Source organism: Arachis stenosperma, chromosome 4 (assembly GCF_014773155.1).
Source record: "Arachis stenosperma cultivar V10309 chromosome 4, arast.V10309.gnm1.PFL2, whole genome shotgun sequence".
NCBI lineage: Eukaryota > Viridiplantae > Streptophyta > Magnoliopsida > Fabales > Fabaceae > Arachis > Arachis stenosperma.
In genome coordinates, this window is record NC_080380.1 from 8660442 (window position 1) to 8677238 (window position 16797).

General features: G+C 30.5%; 2 protein-coding genes across 2 annotated transcripts; one reads left to right on the forward strand and one right to left on the reverse strand.

Moving 5' to 3' along the window:
- Positions 1–3005: 3005 nt before the first annotated feature.
- LOC130973024 (phosphatidylinositol/phosphatidylcholine transfer protein SFH9) lies at positions 3006–7056 on the forward strand. The gene is made up of 11 exons (XM_057897387.1): positions 3006–3293; positions 3422–3450; positions 3996–4079; positions 4191–4244; positions 4418–4495; positions 4701–4754; positions 4853–4912; positions 5004–5099; positions 5657–5758; positions 5875–5955; positions 6204–7056. The coding sequence occupies exons 1-11, from the start codon at positions 3239–3241 to the stop codon at positions 6519–6521; spliced, it is 1011 nt and encodes a 336-aa protein (XP_057753370.1). The 5' UTR covers positions 3006–3238; the 3' UTR covers positions 6522–7056.
- Positions 7057–7880: 824 nt separating this feature from the next.
- LOC130976842 (WEB family protein At1g12150-like) lies at positions 7881–10938 on the reverse strand. The gene is made up of 2 exons (XM_057901778.1): positions 10389–10938; positions 7881–9597 (listed from the first exon to the last, which is right to left on the reverse strand). The coding sequence occupies exons 1-2, from the start codon at positions 10551–10553 to the stop codon at positions 7999–8001; spliced, it is 1764 nt and encodes a 587-aa protein (XP_057757761.1). The 5' UTR covers positions 10554–10938; the 3' UTR covers positions 7881–7998.
- Positions 10939–16797: the final 5859 nt, after the last annotated feature.

Below are 16797 nucleotides of genomic sequence, written 5' to 3' on the forward strand. Positions count from 1 at the left end.
CATGTTATTCAACAGTTAAAGGGGAGCCTAAAGCTGTTAAAGAATCTGCAATTTCCTTAATCTTTGAAATACATTCAGAAGCTGTTGAACCTTGCTTCTTGATAATCTTTATTTGTGCTCTGAGCTGTTTCACACGATATTTGGTAGATTCCTTAAAATATTGTTCAATTCTATCCTAAAGTTCATGACTGAAAGAGCAACCAACCATTCTGATTTTGAATACACGATCAATAGATACCATAAGCCAAGACTGGAGATTATAATCATCTTGAAGTCACTGGGTATATGCTAATGACTCAATTTCATTTTATTGATCTTCAATCGTAGTGAATCTGGGAGGAACACGATCTTTATAGAGATAATTTTCCAAAAGCTGACCTCGAACTGCCGCCAATGCTTGTTGTTGCCAAATTTTGTGATTTTTTTCTCCCAATTTATCACTATTTGGAGTAAAAGGTCGGGAGTTGAACAACTGAGGTGGAAAAGAAAAGGAATTGAGATTAGCAAAAAGATTATGGTTGTTGGTGTTGGTAGAATTTTCAGGATTTGAATTGTTGTTGTTGTTGGTCCTAAGAGGTGAATTATTAGATGAATATGGAGATGCATCCATGGTTGAGAAAAACCTGAAGTCGTGATACCATAAAAGAAGAAGAGAATCTTAAAAAATTACTAGAGTAACTTTTATTGAATGAAAAATAATGTTTATAGAATGAAAAGGAATCATATTCACAACCCTAACAAAACTTATCTATTTTTATACACCAACACTTGATAACTATTCTTGAGGGGTATTAATTGATAGGCTGCTACTAGACTATTTTGATTTTGCCTGTTTTGGCTCGTTGGCAATGAACATGTGCGGCTCATGTTTGATGTCCACGAGAGAATCATACTTGAACAAGTGATGGAGTTTTCTGTGAAGGTCAGCAATGTTGGCGGTAGTGGTTCTGTTAACGCGAATTTTGTCTAAAATGACCCACCTCTTACACCGCCTCCTGCATTGTGCTAGTCCGGAGATGTCCATAGAAATGGACGGTGAGAAGTCTGACAAAGAATATATTGCCGACAATAATAAGGATGAGGACTTCATATCAGAGACTTCGGTAGGTAGATCAGTTCAGTATCTTCTGTCTGCTCCGCAACAGATTTCGGAGTTATTAGTTGTACCCAACCACTATCACAGATGCACTTACAAGAGGATACAATAGTTGTTTGTCAGGAAGGGCTGGGAGGCACAGGCCCAAAAGTAATTTCGAAGTTTATCATTTTCACAATGTGTTAAGTCACGTTCATGCAATTAATGTTTCTGTTATGTGTGTCCGCGAACACTATAAAACTTGAGTATCTCACAAATATCAAGAGAAACGTTCGAGAGAAGAAGAAATAAAGATAATAGAAAAAAAAATGACAAAAGAGGAACTATAAACAAGTTCCTTATATATGCACATCTAAACCTTATTTCAGTGTAAGATATTCATAACCTTATTTCGTTTATACTATAAATAATATACGTAAGACTATATAAATCGATAAAAACACTATAAATTATATATTTTAATAAATAAAATATTTATTTTATTTATTTAAAAAAAATCCGTAAAATTAAGTAGACAATTTCTAGTGGTTTTCTTTCTCTTTCTTTTGGCAATAAAGTAGTTATTTGAATAAATTAATATATTGAGAACTCTAATATACCTGATTATTTATAATCATCTATATCTATACTTTTATGCTATATATAATGGTGATATGAAAAAAATTGGTATATAATTCTTAAAAAATTATTTTGCTAACCACAAAAAAAATTAAATGCATGACCTTTTAGTTTTAGCATATTTATCATCTTGATTATCTCAAATTTATTTTTGTTATTATTATCATTATTATCCATATTTAATTTTTATAAAGGTAGTTTAGTAGTTACATTAATTTCTATTAATACACTAGTTAATAATAACGACAACGATTTTACATAGTTAGTATCAGTTGTTTAATGATCTGAAACAAGTGAAAAATTTTGAGTGGAAAGGCAAATTATCTTGAATAAAAATGTTAAATAATATATATTAATAAATTATTATTTTTATTTATGAAATTTAAAATTCGATAAATTAATTAACAAATTATTTTACTTTAACGAAAAATAATTTTCATATGACGGAATATTCAAACATTAATTTTATTTGCGAATAAATTTATCAGTATTTTAGTTTTTTATAAATATAAATAATTATTTATTAATATTTTGTGGATACAAAATTTAAGTTCAGTCTTTTAATAATATATTATCTATAGCACTTTTAATTTTTTATTAGAAAAAATTGTTCAATTTAATATTCTGAAATATGACGCTAATAATTTGGCATCTTCTATTATACTTATATTAGAATAAAATTTAAAATATTTTTTATTTTTATAAAAATAAATTTTAATTATTCTGTTGATTTTAATAATTTTATTAAATTTATAATTAAATTTTATAATTTTTTAATTAAGTTTTTATATTATTTTTAATTTTATAATTATATCTTTTTTATTATAAAAAATAAGAATTAATTAAATATTTATTTACAAATTAAAAGTATCACAAGTAAAAATTTAATATTTTAATTAAATCTTTGATCATATATTTTTTTATAAAAAATATTCTGTTAATTTTAATGTTTTTGACATAAAAATAATTTAATTACAAAATCAAAAATAATATAAAAATCCAATAAAAAAATATAAGAATTTAATTACAATTTTGATAGAATTATAAATATGAATAGAATAATTAAAAGTAAAAATAATGTATTTCTTTTTTCTCTAAAAACAATTTAAATTGTCAAGGTTGTAATTTGTCAGAGATTAAAATATATAAAATCATGTTGGTGGAAAGTGGAAGAGAGATGAGTGGTGGTGTAGGCCCACCATGCCTGAATCTTGGGTCCTCACTTCACTCTTCACTCACTGTTATATATTTTCTTTTTCAATCTGTCTTAGTAGATTCTCACTATATTTTCTCCTTTTCATTTTTCTTTTCTTTTACTTTCTTTTCTTTTTCTTTTTCTTTTTTTCCTTCAAGTTTCGGTTTTGCTCTCTCTTCACAGTAACGGAGAGGTGCAACAAACAAACAAACAACACAGACACAGTGAATTTGAAGCTACACTAATTCTGGGTTGGTGTTGCTGTTGCTGTTGCTTCTGATTTCTCTTCCTCATTTCTCAAAGAACTCAAAAAGAATCAACAGCAACAAATGGGGGATGTTTCCCAGGATGCCCTCAACAACCTCAAATCTCTCATGGATCAAGGTCTCACCTTTTTCATCTCTCTCTTAATCCTTGCTCTTTTTTCTCATCTGGGTCTCTCACTTTTCCCCCCTTTTTTTTATGCTCATGTTAAAAAATTGCTTCTTTTCTCTTTTTGTAATTATGCTTAGTTGAGGAGCCATTGCAGAGAACCTTTCAGGTAACCCATTTTCTATCTTTCTTTATCTATTGTTTCTAGATACTCATTCTGATCTGATTTCAACATTCTGAATTATTCATTCTAAGCTGCCCCTTTTTGTTATCTGGTATAGTTTTTGCTTGTTTTCAACATGTGCTGGTTTTGATCTCTCTGTACTGTGTGGCTGTGTAAATTATTCTCTATTAGTTCCTTTTCGGTGGATTGTGTCTAGTGTGGCCATTTGGAGTCATGATTGTTAAAGTAATTTTGAATGTTTCATTGATGTTGTTAACTAATTAGTGCTGCTATTCTTCTGCATGCTTTTTGGTGGGATTTATAATTTGTATTGATTTAGTAGGGAGGGGATAAATTGAGATCTGATTTTCAAGTTTTGAAGTTTCAATCAATGTAGCACTGTATATCTTTAACACTATTCATTAATTTGCTTGAAGGATTTATTTTTTTATAGTTGTATTAATAGTTTCTTCTTTTTCTGGATGGATGCAAATTTCATAAAGTACACCTAAATGTTCCCCTTTTGGAATTTAATCCTGGGTGATATGCAGAATGTTCATCAAGGATATGTGACCGAAACCTTAGTACGATTTCTGAAAGCAAGGGAGTGGAATGCTTCCAAGGCTCATAAAATGGTAAGACATACTTAAGCCAATTGTTATGTTGTTTAGTGCTAAGCAAGTATGTTCTTAATTGTTGTAAAAACTATGAATTTTCCGTAACATAATTGCTCTATCATGTTGCAGTTAGTTGATTCTCTAAACTGGAGAGTACAAAATGAGATTGACAACATTTTATCCGTAAGTTTATGTTTTTGATGATCCTTTTAACTTATTGTTTCTGTTTCTTTTATTTGTTCATTTTTCTATTTTAGTTAGATCTTTAGAAATCCCCTTTATATACTTAGCAAGACCTTGTTGACAAATGGCTATGAGTTTTTACTTGGTTATTCTCGATGATGTTTCATTTTCAGAAACCAATAGTCCCGCCTGATTTATACAGATCAATTCGCGATTCACAACTAATAGGATTGTCAGGTTACTCAAGAGAGGTGCTCATTCTGAAACATAATCTTTTTTTTTTTGTTGGTATCCCATGTCATCTCGGTCACTTCTGAATGTATTTTCTTGTCAACATGTGCAAGTTATGCTATATATGCAGTTCAACACACATTGTATTCTCCTAAATCAAATTTATATAATTGTCTTATCTCTGTTTCTTTTTTCCCCTCTCTCTTTCTCTGTGATCAATTCCAGGGTCTTCCTGTCTTTGCAATTGGTGTTGGGCTTAGCACATTTGACAAAGCATCTGTAAGTTCAATTTATTAGAGAAAGGAAGAGAAACATTGGTCTGTTGGGGGGCACTATTTGACTTCTAACTGTGTATCCTGATCTTGTATGATCCGCAGGTTCATTATTATGTTCAGTCTCACATTCAGATCAATGAATATCGTGACCGTGTGGTCTTGGTGAGTATTAGTCTTTGGATTCTTCTAAGATTAATTTGGTAGTTTAGCTTCTGCCATTTCATTCTGAGTTTTTACCCATATTTGTCTGTAGCCTTCTTCATCAAAGAAACATGGACAACCTATTACCACATGTGTAAAGGTTTTGGATATGACTGGTCTGAAGTTCTCGGCCTTGAACCAAATTAAGGTACATTTAATTCATGTAGCTACTTGGTCCAGCACAGTTGCTCTACTTGTGAATTCAATGTATTAACAATGAATTTTGATGTTAAAATAAGAAGCGTGATGGTTTGATGTGAATGGTATGTGTTTAATACATTAATCCTAAAAGAGAAAAAAAAAGAGAGTAAATATTTGAATAGTAAGTTTGTAAAAGCAATTCAGAATTGGTATACTGAATAAATCTGAGAACATATAGAATTTATTTATTTATTTATTATAATTAAGATAGGGAGAAAGAATTGAATATTCACATGTCACTATAAGTAACCTTTGGCGTTACTGAAATGACATGCTCAATTGCACTCCAAGATTCTGATTTTTGCCAGAAAACCTTTGTCAATTTAGGCCAGAAAACCTTTGTCAACTGGTTTTATTTGTTTTTGGATATTTCTAATATTGTTGAGCTATGCTTTTCTTTTTTATTGAGGACTCGAGGGCTATTGTAATATCCTTTCCTCCTTGTTAATAACATTTCTCTTTATATATAACACTGTTACTAAGTTGTCATTCATGTCATTGCAGTTGTTAACAATAATATCATCCATTGATGATCTGAACTACCCTGAGAAGACAAATACATATTACATTGTAAATGCCCCATACATATTTTCAGCATGCTGGAAGGTGAGAAGATATTTCATCTTGCAACTTGGTTACTCTTGTGATATTCATGGCATATTAGTTTAATTTAGGCACCTATTTGAAATATCAGCATAATGTTAAACATTTAGCATTAGCAGGTAGTGAAGCCACTTTTGCAAGAAAGGACAAGAAGAAAAGTGCAAGTCTTACCGGGTTGTGGGCGAGAAGAGCTGTTGCAGGTAAACTTTTTGGTTTCTGTATGATTCCTCAAAAAGCATTACTGAAATATGTGCTTCCCAAAGCAGATATTGTAATCTTATTTATGTTTCTCTTTGCATATTCGTGTTTGCATTTTTCCTATAAAAAGTAGTTGTAGCACAGGTTAATCTCCTCAAAATGCTTGTATTGTTTCAGAAAAAAATATCTTCATTTATTGCCGTATCTTATATGGTTTGATAGAATTTAAAAATCAAAATTTGGCATGCAGATAATGGACGAGGCATCTTTACCACATTTCTGTAGAAAAGAAGGCTCCGGATCTTCCAGACGCTCAGAGGGCAGCAGTGAGAACTGCTATTCCTTAGATCATCCCTTCCACCAAGAACTCTACAATTACATCAAGGAGCAATCCAGGATCCATGAAAAGGTCGAGCCCATCAAGCAGGGATCCTTCCATGTAGATTTCCCCGAGCCTCCAGCTGAGGAAGTAGAGATTGCCAAGACTATAGAGTCAGAGTTGCACAAGTTTGAGAACTGCAATGGAGTTTCAGATTCACTAGATGGCCTCAAAATCAATGGTGACTGAACTACTGAAGTAACTTGGGGGTTTTGACGGTTTGTTAGTTACTCCCTTTGTTTGCTTTTTATCTGTTACTATTACTTTCTGATACATATTAGTTGTATTGTTTTCTGGATACATTGATCTGTGGATGTGCCGGAAATTAACAGTGATAGATGAAAAGGAACCGACGGAGTATCTTTCATTCAGGATTTGCACTGATGAGTTAAATGGTTTGTCCTGTTTAACTATTTGAACCAATCTATGTGTAGTCAAGGGGAACATTCACATTTCTTAAACATTAGGATTCTGCAGAATTAGTTTAGCTTTTATGTTAAGGTTGAGGAATTCAGTAGTAGTTGGAATAAAGTGGATACCCCAGCTTTAAATATACAATAGAGAAATGTCAAATATAGTATTTTGTTTATGACGTAATGTGTTCCATCTCAACTTTCCATGGTTTGCCTTCTCAATTTATATTTGTCTACTCTTGCAATTTGTCGGGTTGAACTTGGGAAAAGGTGTCTAATTATTAATATGATTAAATATACTATTCCATTTATTCACAAAGGAAAAATTTTGTTGTTTTTCCTTAAATGTCTTACCTTTGTACTTTATTTGTAATATTTCAACATGTTCTTTTATACTTGGTGCATAGATTTTTTCAAAAAACAAAATACTACTAATTACAAACCGTTTAGATGAATTTGAAAAGCAATTAATTGGATGTAAAATGTATGAGTTTTATGTTGTCTCAATTGATGCTTAGTCCCAAGCACGTTAGGTTAATTGATATTGTTTGATATTTACCAAAATGAATTCTATATCAATAAATGTGAATGATAATAATTCTTTTCATGTAGTTGGAGATTCTAGTGAGGATGGATCTTTTCAGGATCTAAACATTGGAGTAATAGATTAGGAAAAATTTTCTTCATAAACAAATTTATGAATAAATACATGATGGGAGTTGGAATTTGGAAATAAGAACAAAACAAAATAGTATGCACTTTCTATTTGCATGGTTTACACTTTACAAGATCATCAATGCACCATTACCAGAAGCTGGCCTTGTCCATTTTGGTGCCTCATTTGGAAACAAATTGCAAATGTCCTTCATTTCCTGCACTCAATCATCATCTTCAGCTTTTTATAATTTTGCAAAGTAAAGAAGCAAATCTAAAGAGAAGCTAAATCTAAATGTTTCTCCTAAACCATTGATTTTTTTTTTATTTTTTTAGTTTTTGGAAGTTTTAAGGGTCCTAGGAACCCAAAACTTTAAAACAGATTTTGACAATGAGCTTATCTGCATTTGCAAATTGTTTTATGGAAGCTGTTGATCGATAAAATGATCATCATGGACATGTAGTTGAAAGGAACCTCCCAAATCCAAAAGAGAAAGGACAAAATTTGAAATGCTACAACCAATATGGTTCCCTTTTGCTCCTTTTGATTATAGATTGAACACCATCTAAATATCTGATCTTTGACTTTCTATAGCCTTCTAGATGTGCAAGGAGATTGATCTTGCAGAATTTTCTGCATAGTCCATATCGCTGTTTTGTTCTTCACGCCACCTTCTTAGCTCATCTTCAACTGCTTCTTTCGCAGAATCTGCCATCTCTGCATTCCTAAGAGCCATATCTGTTGCAGCCTTAATTTCTTCAATTGCTTTCAGGTTAGCTTCTACTTTCTTGTCCACTTCTCTTTTCCTTGCATTGATTGCTTCCACCTGAGCATGTGCAGCTGCTTCTGTCCTCTCAATCAAATCTTCGGATTCCTTGATCTTTCCACTCAAAGCTGCAAACTCCTTGACTGATAATACAATCTTGCTATTAGCATTAGCATTAGCATTAGAATTAGAATCTGCATCGGAGACTCTCCCTCGCATATCAGACAATGTTTTCATTTCCTGAATCGCTTTCCGTTCTGCTGCTTTTGATTCTTCAGCCTCTCTAAGGGCATCCTCCAGCTTTCTCCCTAATTCTTCAGCCATGGCCTGAGCTTTTTCAGCTTCTCGCTTCAGCTCTTCGGTTTGTACTCTCAATTCTTCTTCTTCCCTTTTTGCACTTTCTGTCTCCAATGCTAGCTCCTGAATCTTCAAACTCATCTCTTGAGTGAGATCAACTTCCTCCACAGAACCAGGGTCAGGCCCTGCCTCTTCCTTGATAGTTTGTAGTTCACTGGTGAGGCTGGCAGCAAGAGCTTCTGCCGCCTGTTGCTTCTCCTTAAGTTCTTCTTGGTCTCTCTTCACTTGTTCTAATTCTGTCCTAAGAGAAGCAACTAATTCTCTCAGGGAATTTTCTTCTGCAACAACTTCATGCAGCATCTTTGTAGCTTGTTTAATCTCATCAGTCATTTGTCTCACAGATTCCATTTCAGAAGCATGTGCCTCCCTCATCTGCTCCTGAAGAAGCTGAATCTCTGCACTTGTTTCGGCCAGTTTCACCTCTAGGCTTGCTGTTAGTTCAGGGTCATATTCAGCCTTTAAGGCCGTCAACTTTGCCTGCGCATCTTCCTTTGCGGTTATGTAATAGCTTAGTTGGCTTTCCCTTTCCTGCATGACCTGTACCTGTTCTTCTTGTGCTTTTAGAGTTTGAAGCTTCAGCTGTTCAATTGATGCCTTCATGTTTGCGATTTCATTTGACATTTCATTGACTTTTTCCAAGTTCATCTTCGTGGAGCGTTGAGCTTCCCCTGCAGTTTGGAATGCAGCCAACTTTGCCTCCAAAGCTGCATCGAAGTCTTGCCTTATCTGGTTGAGTTCTTGCTTGGAAGCATCTAGTTCCTTCACAGTTGTTTGATACTCCTTTCTTGCTTGCTCTAGTTCTCTTTTCCAAGCTTCATATCCTATAGCTTTCTGGGACAGTTGTTCCTCGAGTATTTTGGCCTTGTTCTTCACGACTTCGGCTGCCTCTATTGCCGTCTCCTTAGATTCTCTGACACTGATGAGCTTCTTTGTCAAGTCCTGAAGTGTCACATTGGCTCTCTCAAGCTCAGCAAGTGCTTTAGATTTTGTATTCTCAGCACTGCCAAGCTGTTTCTTTATCATGTTTAGTTCTCTTTGAGCCAACAGAAGTTGTGTCTCCTTTTCCAGTACATTCTGCCAAACACAAAAAAATTGAGACTTTTTTAGTTGTATCCTAATAGCATCTTGAACAAGCATTTTTACAAACACATTGAAGGCCTTGTAGGGAGTGTTCAGATTAGTTGTGGAAGAAATTACTTATATCAATTATTGTATGTATAATTTATTTTTTCATAACTGATTATGATAAAAACTAGTTGGGTGTTATTTGGTATGAAATGAATGAGTATGAATATTAATGTATAAGGTATGAATGACCTTATAATGAAAATAAGGGAGTAGTTGAGTACATTGTTGATAAATGTGAAAAGAAAGAGGAAAAGAAAATGAAATTCACATTTGATTCTATGAAAAAGTTAAAAATGACCAAAGATTCCTCTAATTAAAAGAAAAAAAATGTTCATTCTTTTTACAGCCAAATGGTAAAATGATTTCTTTTAAGGAAAAGGGGAGAAAAAAAAAAGATGACTTAGTGTAAGAAAAATAATAATCTTTTAAGTCAAGCATTTTCAATTGTATTTCATTATTTTGTTAACATCTCTTATCTCAAGAAGGAAAAAAAAAGGTTGTTTCAACAATGTTTTTACGATAAACGATCATGTTGAAATACAGATAAAAAGACATTTCTTCAAACATATCTATCATGGTACTTTAAGTCGATATGCCGTATATTTATCGCAACTATGTTACGTATACGCCAAAAATTATTACTAAAATGAAAATTCCCAGTTGTAGCCTGAAATGTGATCAAGGTAATAGAACAAGATATTACATTTGGCATGCATGATAGGTGTTTGTTAAATTACCTCAGAGGATTTCCTCTTGATAGAAGAAGATTTTGGAACTGCTACCTCACCAAATAAAGTAACAGCAGCTTTCACAGATTGGAATGGAGCCCTTGTATCTATCTCTCCAATCTCTCCCCTTGGAGACCCCAATTCCTTTTGTGATTCTCTTACTCTGAAGCTCATTCTTCTTCTGATGATAATAATTATTATTATAACAAATATATTCTTTCTCTTCTCTTCTTTCTTACAATGACAGCAATATGAATAATATCTATGTGTATATATCTGCAAGATTAATAAATAGTGAGCCTTGATTGTTATCAAATGAATGATGAAACTGTATAACACATCACAATAATATATGATCACGCCAACATTGTTAGTATTAATTAATTCTTACATGAATGAATGGAATAAATATATGAATGTGAAGAAGCTAAGGCCTCAAGAGTTTTTATGAATGAATAAAGCAAAGCTGAAAAAAACCAAGATGAACAAGTAGGTTCCTTTTAAGTCCAGGTTTTGAGAACTTTGAGGAAACAAAATTAAAAGGGAATATCCTAAAAGATGGTTGGTGCAAAAACTCTGCTTGCATGGTTCCAATAATTAGGTTATATGCTGTTTTTAGGGTACAGGGCTTAGAGAGGTTTGTGGTGGTGCAATTAGGTAAATGGCAACCATACAGGGTTGTCAATTAAAAAATAAATAAATACATAGCTTATAAAAGTAAAAAATTTACACTTGGGGTATACGTAGGAAAAATAAACAGAAATTTTCGATTTTTGAAATTGGGTTACAATAATGTGACGTTGTCAGAGCTTGTTATAGTAAAAAGTGATACAAGATATGTCGCGTTCTTCACTTATCCATAGTTTTAACTCTAGCGTGACACGTGTGCTAATTTCTTCTCTTATGAACTCTTGTTGCATTGTCTACCATGCTGCTTTTTCATGTAATGTGCCTGCTGCAAAGTTAAAAAAAATTCCAAAAACAAAATTATTACAGAAATTATATTTTTTTTATGGAAATTACATTGGTGTATTGGTTTAATATTGAGAAGAGAGGTATTTTATCGTGTTGTGGGTGTCAGTTTCAACACGCCAGGACGTGAAAGGCGTGGCAGGCATCGAAAACACGCATGGGATGTGGTGAGGTGACTTGCAGTGACGGCTGGCACAGCCCCGACAATACGCAGGGGGCGTATTGCCTCTGAATCCTGGCAGTTTCTGAACAGCCTGAAGGTGGTCTGCATGCAGAGGACAATCTCCCACTCAAAGAAGCTTTATAAATTGAGTTTTCGGGACCATTTTCATGCATAAGTGTTGTTGTTAAATGCTTTATAATTTTATTGTAAGAGGAGAAGTTAAGAAACTGAAGAAGAGTGTTAGAGTTAGGGTTGTTTGAAAGAAAAAGAATTATATAAATTTTTTTTATTAATTTATAGTGATTAAAAATGATACCTAATTATATAGTATCCGAAAAACGTATCATTAATTATTTAGATCATTCAATTTATGATCAATTTTATTTTTTTTATGTATTTGAATTATTATTTTTAATTTTTGTTGTTGCTAGTATTATATGAAAATATAATATTATTATTTTAGTATTATTTTTTTAATAATATTTTTGAATAATATTTTTAGTTGTCTAATATAATTATATATTTTGTTTTATATAAATGTAAATATTATTTACAATTTTTTTTGAATATAAATGTTATTTATATTTATTTATTTTCAAATATAAATATTATTATTGATATTTATGTATTTTCGAAAATAAATATTATTTGTGTTTATTTATTTTCGAAAATAAATACTAATTATATTCATGTATAGTATTTAAATAAGTAAATGTTTTTTATGGATGAATAGAAATAATATTATTTTATATTGATGTAAATTATAATTATAAATATTTATTTTTAATAATTTTATTTATTTAAACTAATATTTAGTGAACCATTACATTTTTCGCTGCTGTCTCGACTCTCACATCATCATCTTCGTCTTCATCGTCAGCTTCATAAGTGGCTTTGAAGTCCTCTTTGTTATCACTGTTCATTCCTTCGTACACTGCAATCCTATCATCTTCTATATCTAAATCATTTTGAATATCATCTGCCTCTACGTTTTCAAATTCAACATACAGCTCAATCTGTGGCTGTCGCATTTGAGTCTGCCGATGAATTTGGAATATATTTTGCATATTCTTTTAGTCAACTATTGGCATGATATCAAACTATATTAGATCACCAAAAATTATAACCGAATTCTGGTACAATATATTGCTCACTCTCCTCAATATACTGTTTCTCCGTGCTTTGACTTCTGAAGCTTGATGAACGTCATAGTGTATGAAATCACAAACAAAAATAGATTTTAACACACAAACCTCATTCTCTTTTGAGTATTTCGTATAATCTCACTGTTGAAAGTGTTTTTGTCACCTACCAATCTGCAAATACATATATTGCATCCATTTTGAACTAAAAACACTAAATTTAAACTCATAACCAAATTATTTTGTTAAATTATTATAACATTGAAAATTTTAAAATATTTTAGAAGAAGTGCGAAAATGATATAAAAGGAGGGACTGAGAGAGCATTGCTTGATTTCTTCGTGGGAGTTGGGTTTGAAAATATGAGTAGAGGAGTTCGTTTTTAAAGAAGGTGATTTTAATTTTGTTGTATTATGAAATTATTTTTATTTTTATTTTTATTTTTTTTGTAAAAGAAATTTTAAGTTTAGATTAAGTATATTTGTGTTATAAATAATTTTAAATAGTGTCTCATCGACTTTGCAATAGACTGATTAAGTAATAATATTTATTTTTTATATTTTCTAATGTTATTAGTATTATTGTTTATAAATCTGTTTATACACTAAACACCCTTATACTTGTATAACACCGGTGAGGTAAGGTCATTGAATAAACTAAAGATGAAAAGGAAAGTAAAGACGGAGCTAAGTTTGATGGCTCAGGATTCGGTGGTCCAAGAACCTTTGGACCACTTAGTGGTCCAAGTAGAAAACATGTTTTTAGAGTTTTTTTATCAATTGCTATGTAGTCTTTGAACTAATTTTAATTACAAATTAATCCCATATATTTTATTTAATTATAAAAATAGTTTTTTATTTTATAAATTATTATTTTATCAATTATCTATTATATTTATTAACAATCAAATACAAAAATAACAACCAATTATATCCTCCATTCATCCTAATAATTCCAATTGATTAAAAAATTAACTTTGATCTCGTTACGTTCGTCCATGCCTTCCAAATCGTGTTTCCTTGAAATTCAATCGATTGGTTTTTCAAAACAATCGATCATTCAATCGATTGGTTTACACTATATCATAAAATAATCGATTGAAAGTTGTAAGGTAGAATGGTAAAAAGCTTAAATCAATCGATTGTTTATACTTTCCAATCGAATGAATGCCTCAAAACAATCGATTGTTGTTGTTACTCAATCGATTGAGTTCACGAAAACAACATGGATTTGCCAAATACAATCGATTGGAAAGTGATGACATTGGAGTTTTAGCCAAATTCAATCGATTGGTAATGTAATCCAATCGATTGGAAGGTGATGAAGTTGAATGTTTTGCCAATTTCAATCGATTGGTAATGGTACCCAATCGATTGAAATGTGATGACTTTGAATTTTTCCAAATTCAATCGATTGGTAATGCAATCCAATCGATTAAAAAGTGATGATATTGAACTTTTTGTCAAATTCAATCGATTGGTAATGTAATCCAATCGATTGAAATTTGAAAGCCATCGTATCTTGGTCACTTACTAGCTCTTCTTGTTGGTTAAAGTCATCGTCCTCCTGGTATTGCTCATTCATCTCCGTGTCTGTAAATATACCTGACATCTTAAAAATGTCCAATGAAAAAAATTATTTAATACACACAAAATCATATATTTCTATTTGTGGTAAAAGTTAAAAATTAAAAGTAAATAATATTTAAACTTTTTTGTTTAACAAAATTAAAATAAAGTACAAAAATAAGAAAAAATGTGTATAGGAGTACATTCATTATGTTATAATTTTAATAATTAATGTAAATTTTAAAAAATTGGATAAATTTATATTTCTTGTGATTACAATCAAAAGTGAATTATATGTATTCTTATAATCAAGAAATATACTTAACTTCTTTTATAATAAGTAAGTCTGTCAATAATTTAATTTATTAAAAAAATCTCATTTTTTTATTTATCCTACAAAATAAAATTTCATATTAATAGTTTTGAATAAGACAATTAAAATAAAACTTAAAAATAAAGCTTGAATAAAAAAAATACAAAGTTTTTAATCTAAAAATATAAAATAGTTAAAAAATAGAATACTTATTTAAATATGATTTTTCAAGACACTTTATAACCTAGATGAATAAATATTATTTTTAAAATGAATCATGATATATTGATACAAAACTTATTGTATGTATTTTTTAAAAAAATTAATAAACCTCTCTCGTTAATAATAATATTGGAACCTAAATTTGAACGCTAATTGATATTATATATTGTGTAGGTACTTAGAGTATATTAGAAAAGTACGTTAATAATTTGAAGAGAAAAATTATTAGTGTAAATTTATTTTTTTAAAAAATTAATCCTTATTGAACTATTCTATTTTTATTCCTTCTAAACATATCTTAATAAAAATATTTGTAACAATAATTTACATCCAATAGGAATATCTTAACGAGCAGTTACATCATTCTGTCATGGGGTAAAATAGGGGTAAAATAGGAAAAAAATAATCGACACCTAACTCTCTGTATTCCTAATATAAATTGTTATAGATAAGTATAGTTTCTTAAAATTTTGGGGTGTCCGGGCCACTACTCACCCCCTCTAGGTCCGTTGATTGCTAGCTAATTAATTAATAATAAAAAATAATAACATCTATTTACTTTTTAGTATTTCTCAATTTCTATGCATTAATAAAAGATATTTTTAAATTTTTTTTTCTTACACAATCAATTTCACGAATAAAGTATCGAACAGAATAATTGCAAAATTAGAGATTCTATTCACTGACCTCGATTTTGTAATCAAAACGATGGTTTATTTTTTGAACATTACAATGAAAAACTTGATTGGACCTTTGCTGATTGCTGCAACGGTGATTAACGATGAAGAAATAGTGGATATTAAATAGACGGATGAAAATTAAAAAAAATGGATATTGAGTAGATGGATGTTCCAAAGAAAAACAATTAAATTTTTTATAATCAAAGAAAATGATACACGATTTCAATGGTGGGATTGAATAATTAGTGATGGATTATTCACCAATTTATAATGTTAATATTAAGAAAAAGATAAGATTAGTTTATCTACATAAAAATAAAACAGAAAAAATTGAAGATAGAATTTTAAAGATAAGATAGATGAATAATAAGATAATTTCTAAAAAGATAACAAGATTGAAATAGCCGTAGATCACATTTCAATCGATTGGGTACCATTACCAATCGATTGAAATTGGCAAAACATTCAACTTCATCACCTTCCAATCGATTGGATTACATTACCAATCGATTGAATTTGGCTAAAACTTCAATGTCATCACTTTCCAATCGATTGTATTTGGTAAATCCATGTTGTTTTCGTGAACTCAATCGATTGAGTAACAACAACAATCGATTGTTTTGAGGCATTCATTCGATTGGAAAGTATAAACAATCGATTGGTTTAAGCTTTTTACCATTCTACCTTACAACTTTCAATCGATTGTTTTGTGATATAGTGTAAACCAATCGATTGAGTTATCATTCAATCGATTGTTTTGAAAAACCAATCGATTGAATTTCAAGAAAACACGATTTGGAAGCCATGGACGAACGTAACGAGATCAAAGTTAATTTTTTAATCAATTGGAATTATTAAGATGAATGGAGGATATAATTGGTTGTTATTTTTGTATTTGATTGTTAATAAATATAATAGATAATTGATAAAATAATAATTTATAAAATAAAAAACTATTTTTATAATTAAATAAAATATACGGGGTTAATTTGTAATTAAAATTAGTTCAAAGACTACATAGCAATTGATAAAAAAACTCTAAAAATATGTTTTCTACTTGGACCACTTAGTGGTCCAAAGGTTCCTGGACCACCGAATCCCATGCCAAGTTTGATGATGCGGTGGACGAGCTCCTAGCTTGACTATATTTGTTTTAAAAAATAATACGATATTTAGTAGACAATTATTTATAAATTAAATAAAAATAATTATAAATTACTAAAATATTTTGCTTTTAAAATAAAATAAATTGTATTGATGTTGTGTTTATTTAAATAATACAGGAGTTAAGAGATTTTAGGAAGCGCATTAACCATGTGAGATTAGATTTAGATTGAGAGGTGCACCTGCAATTGATT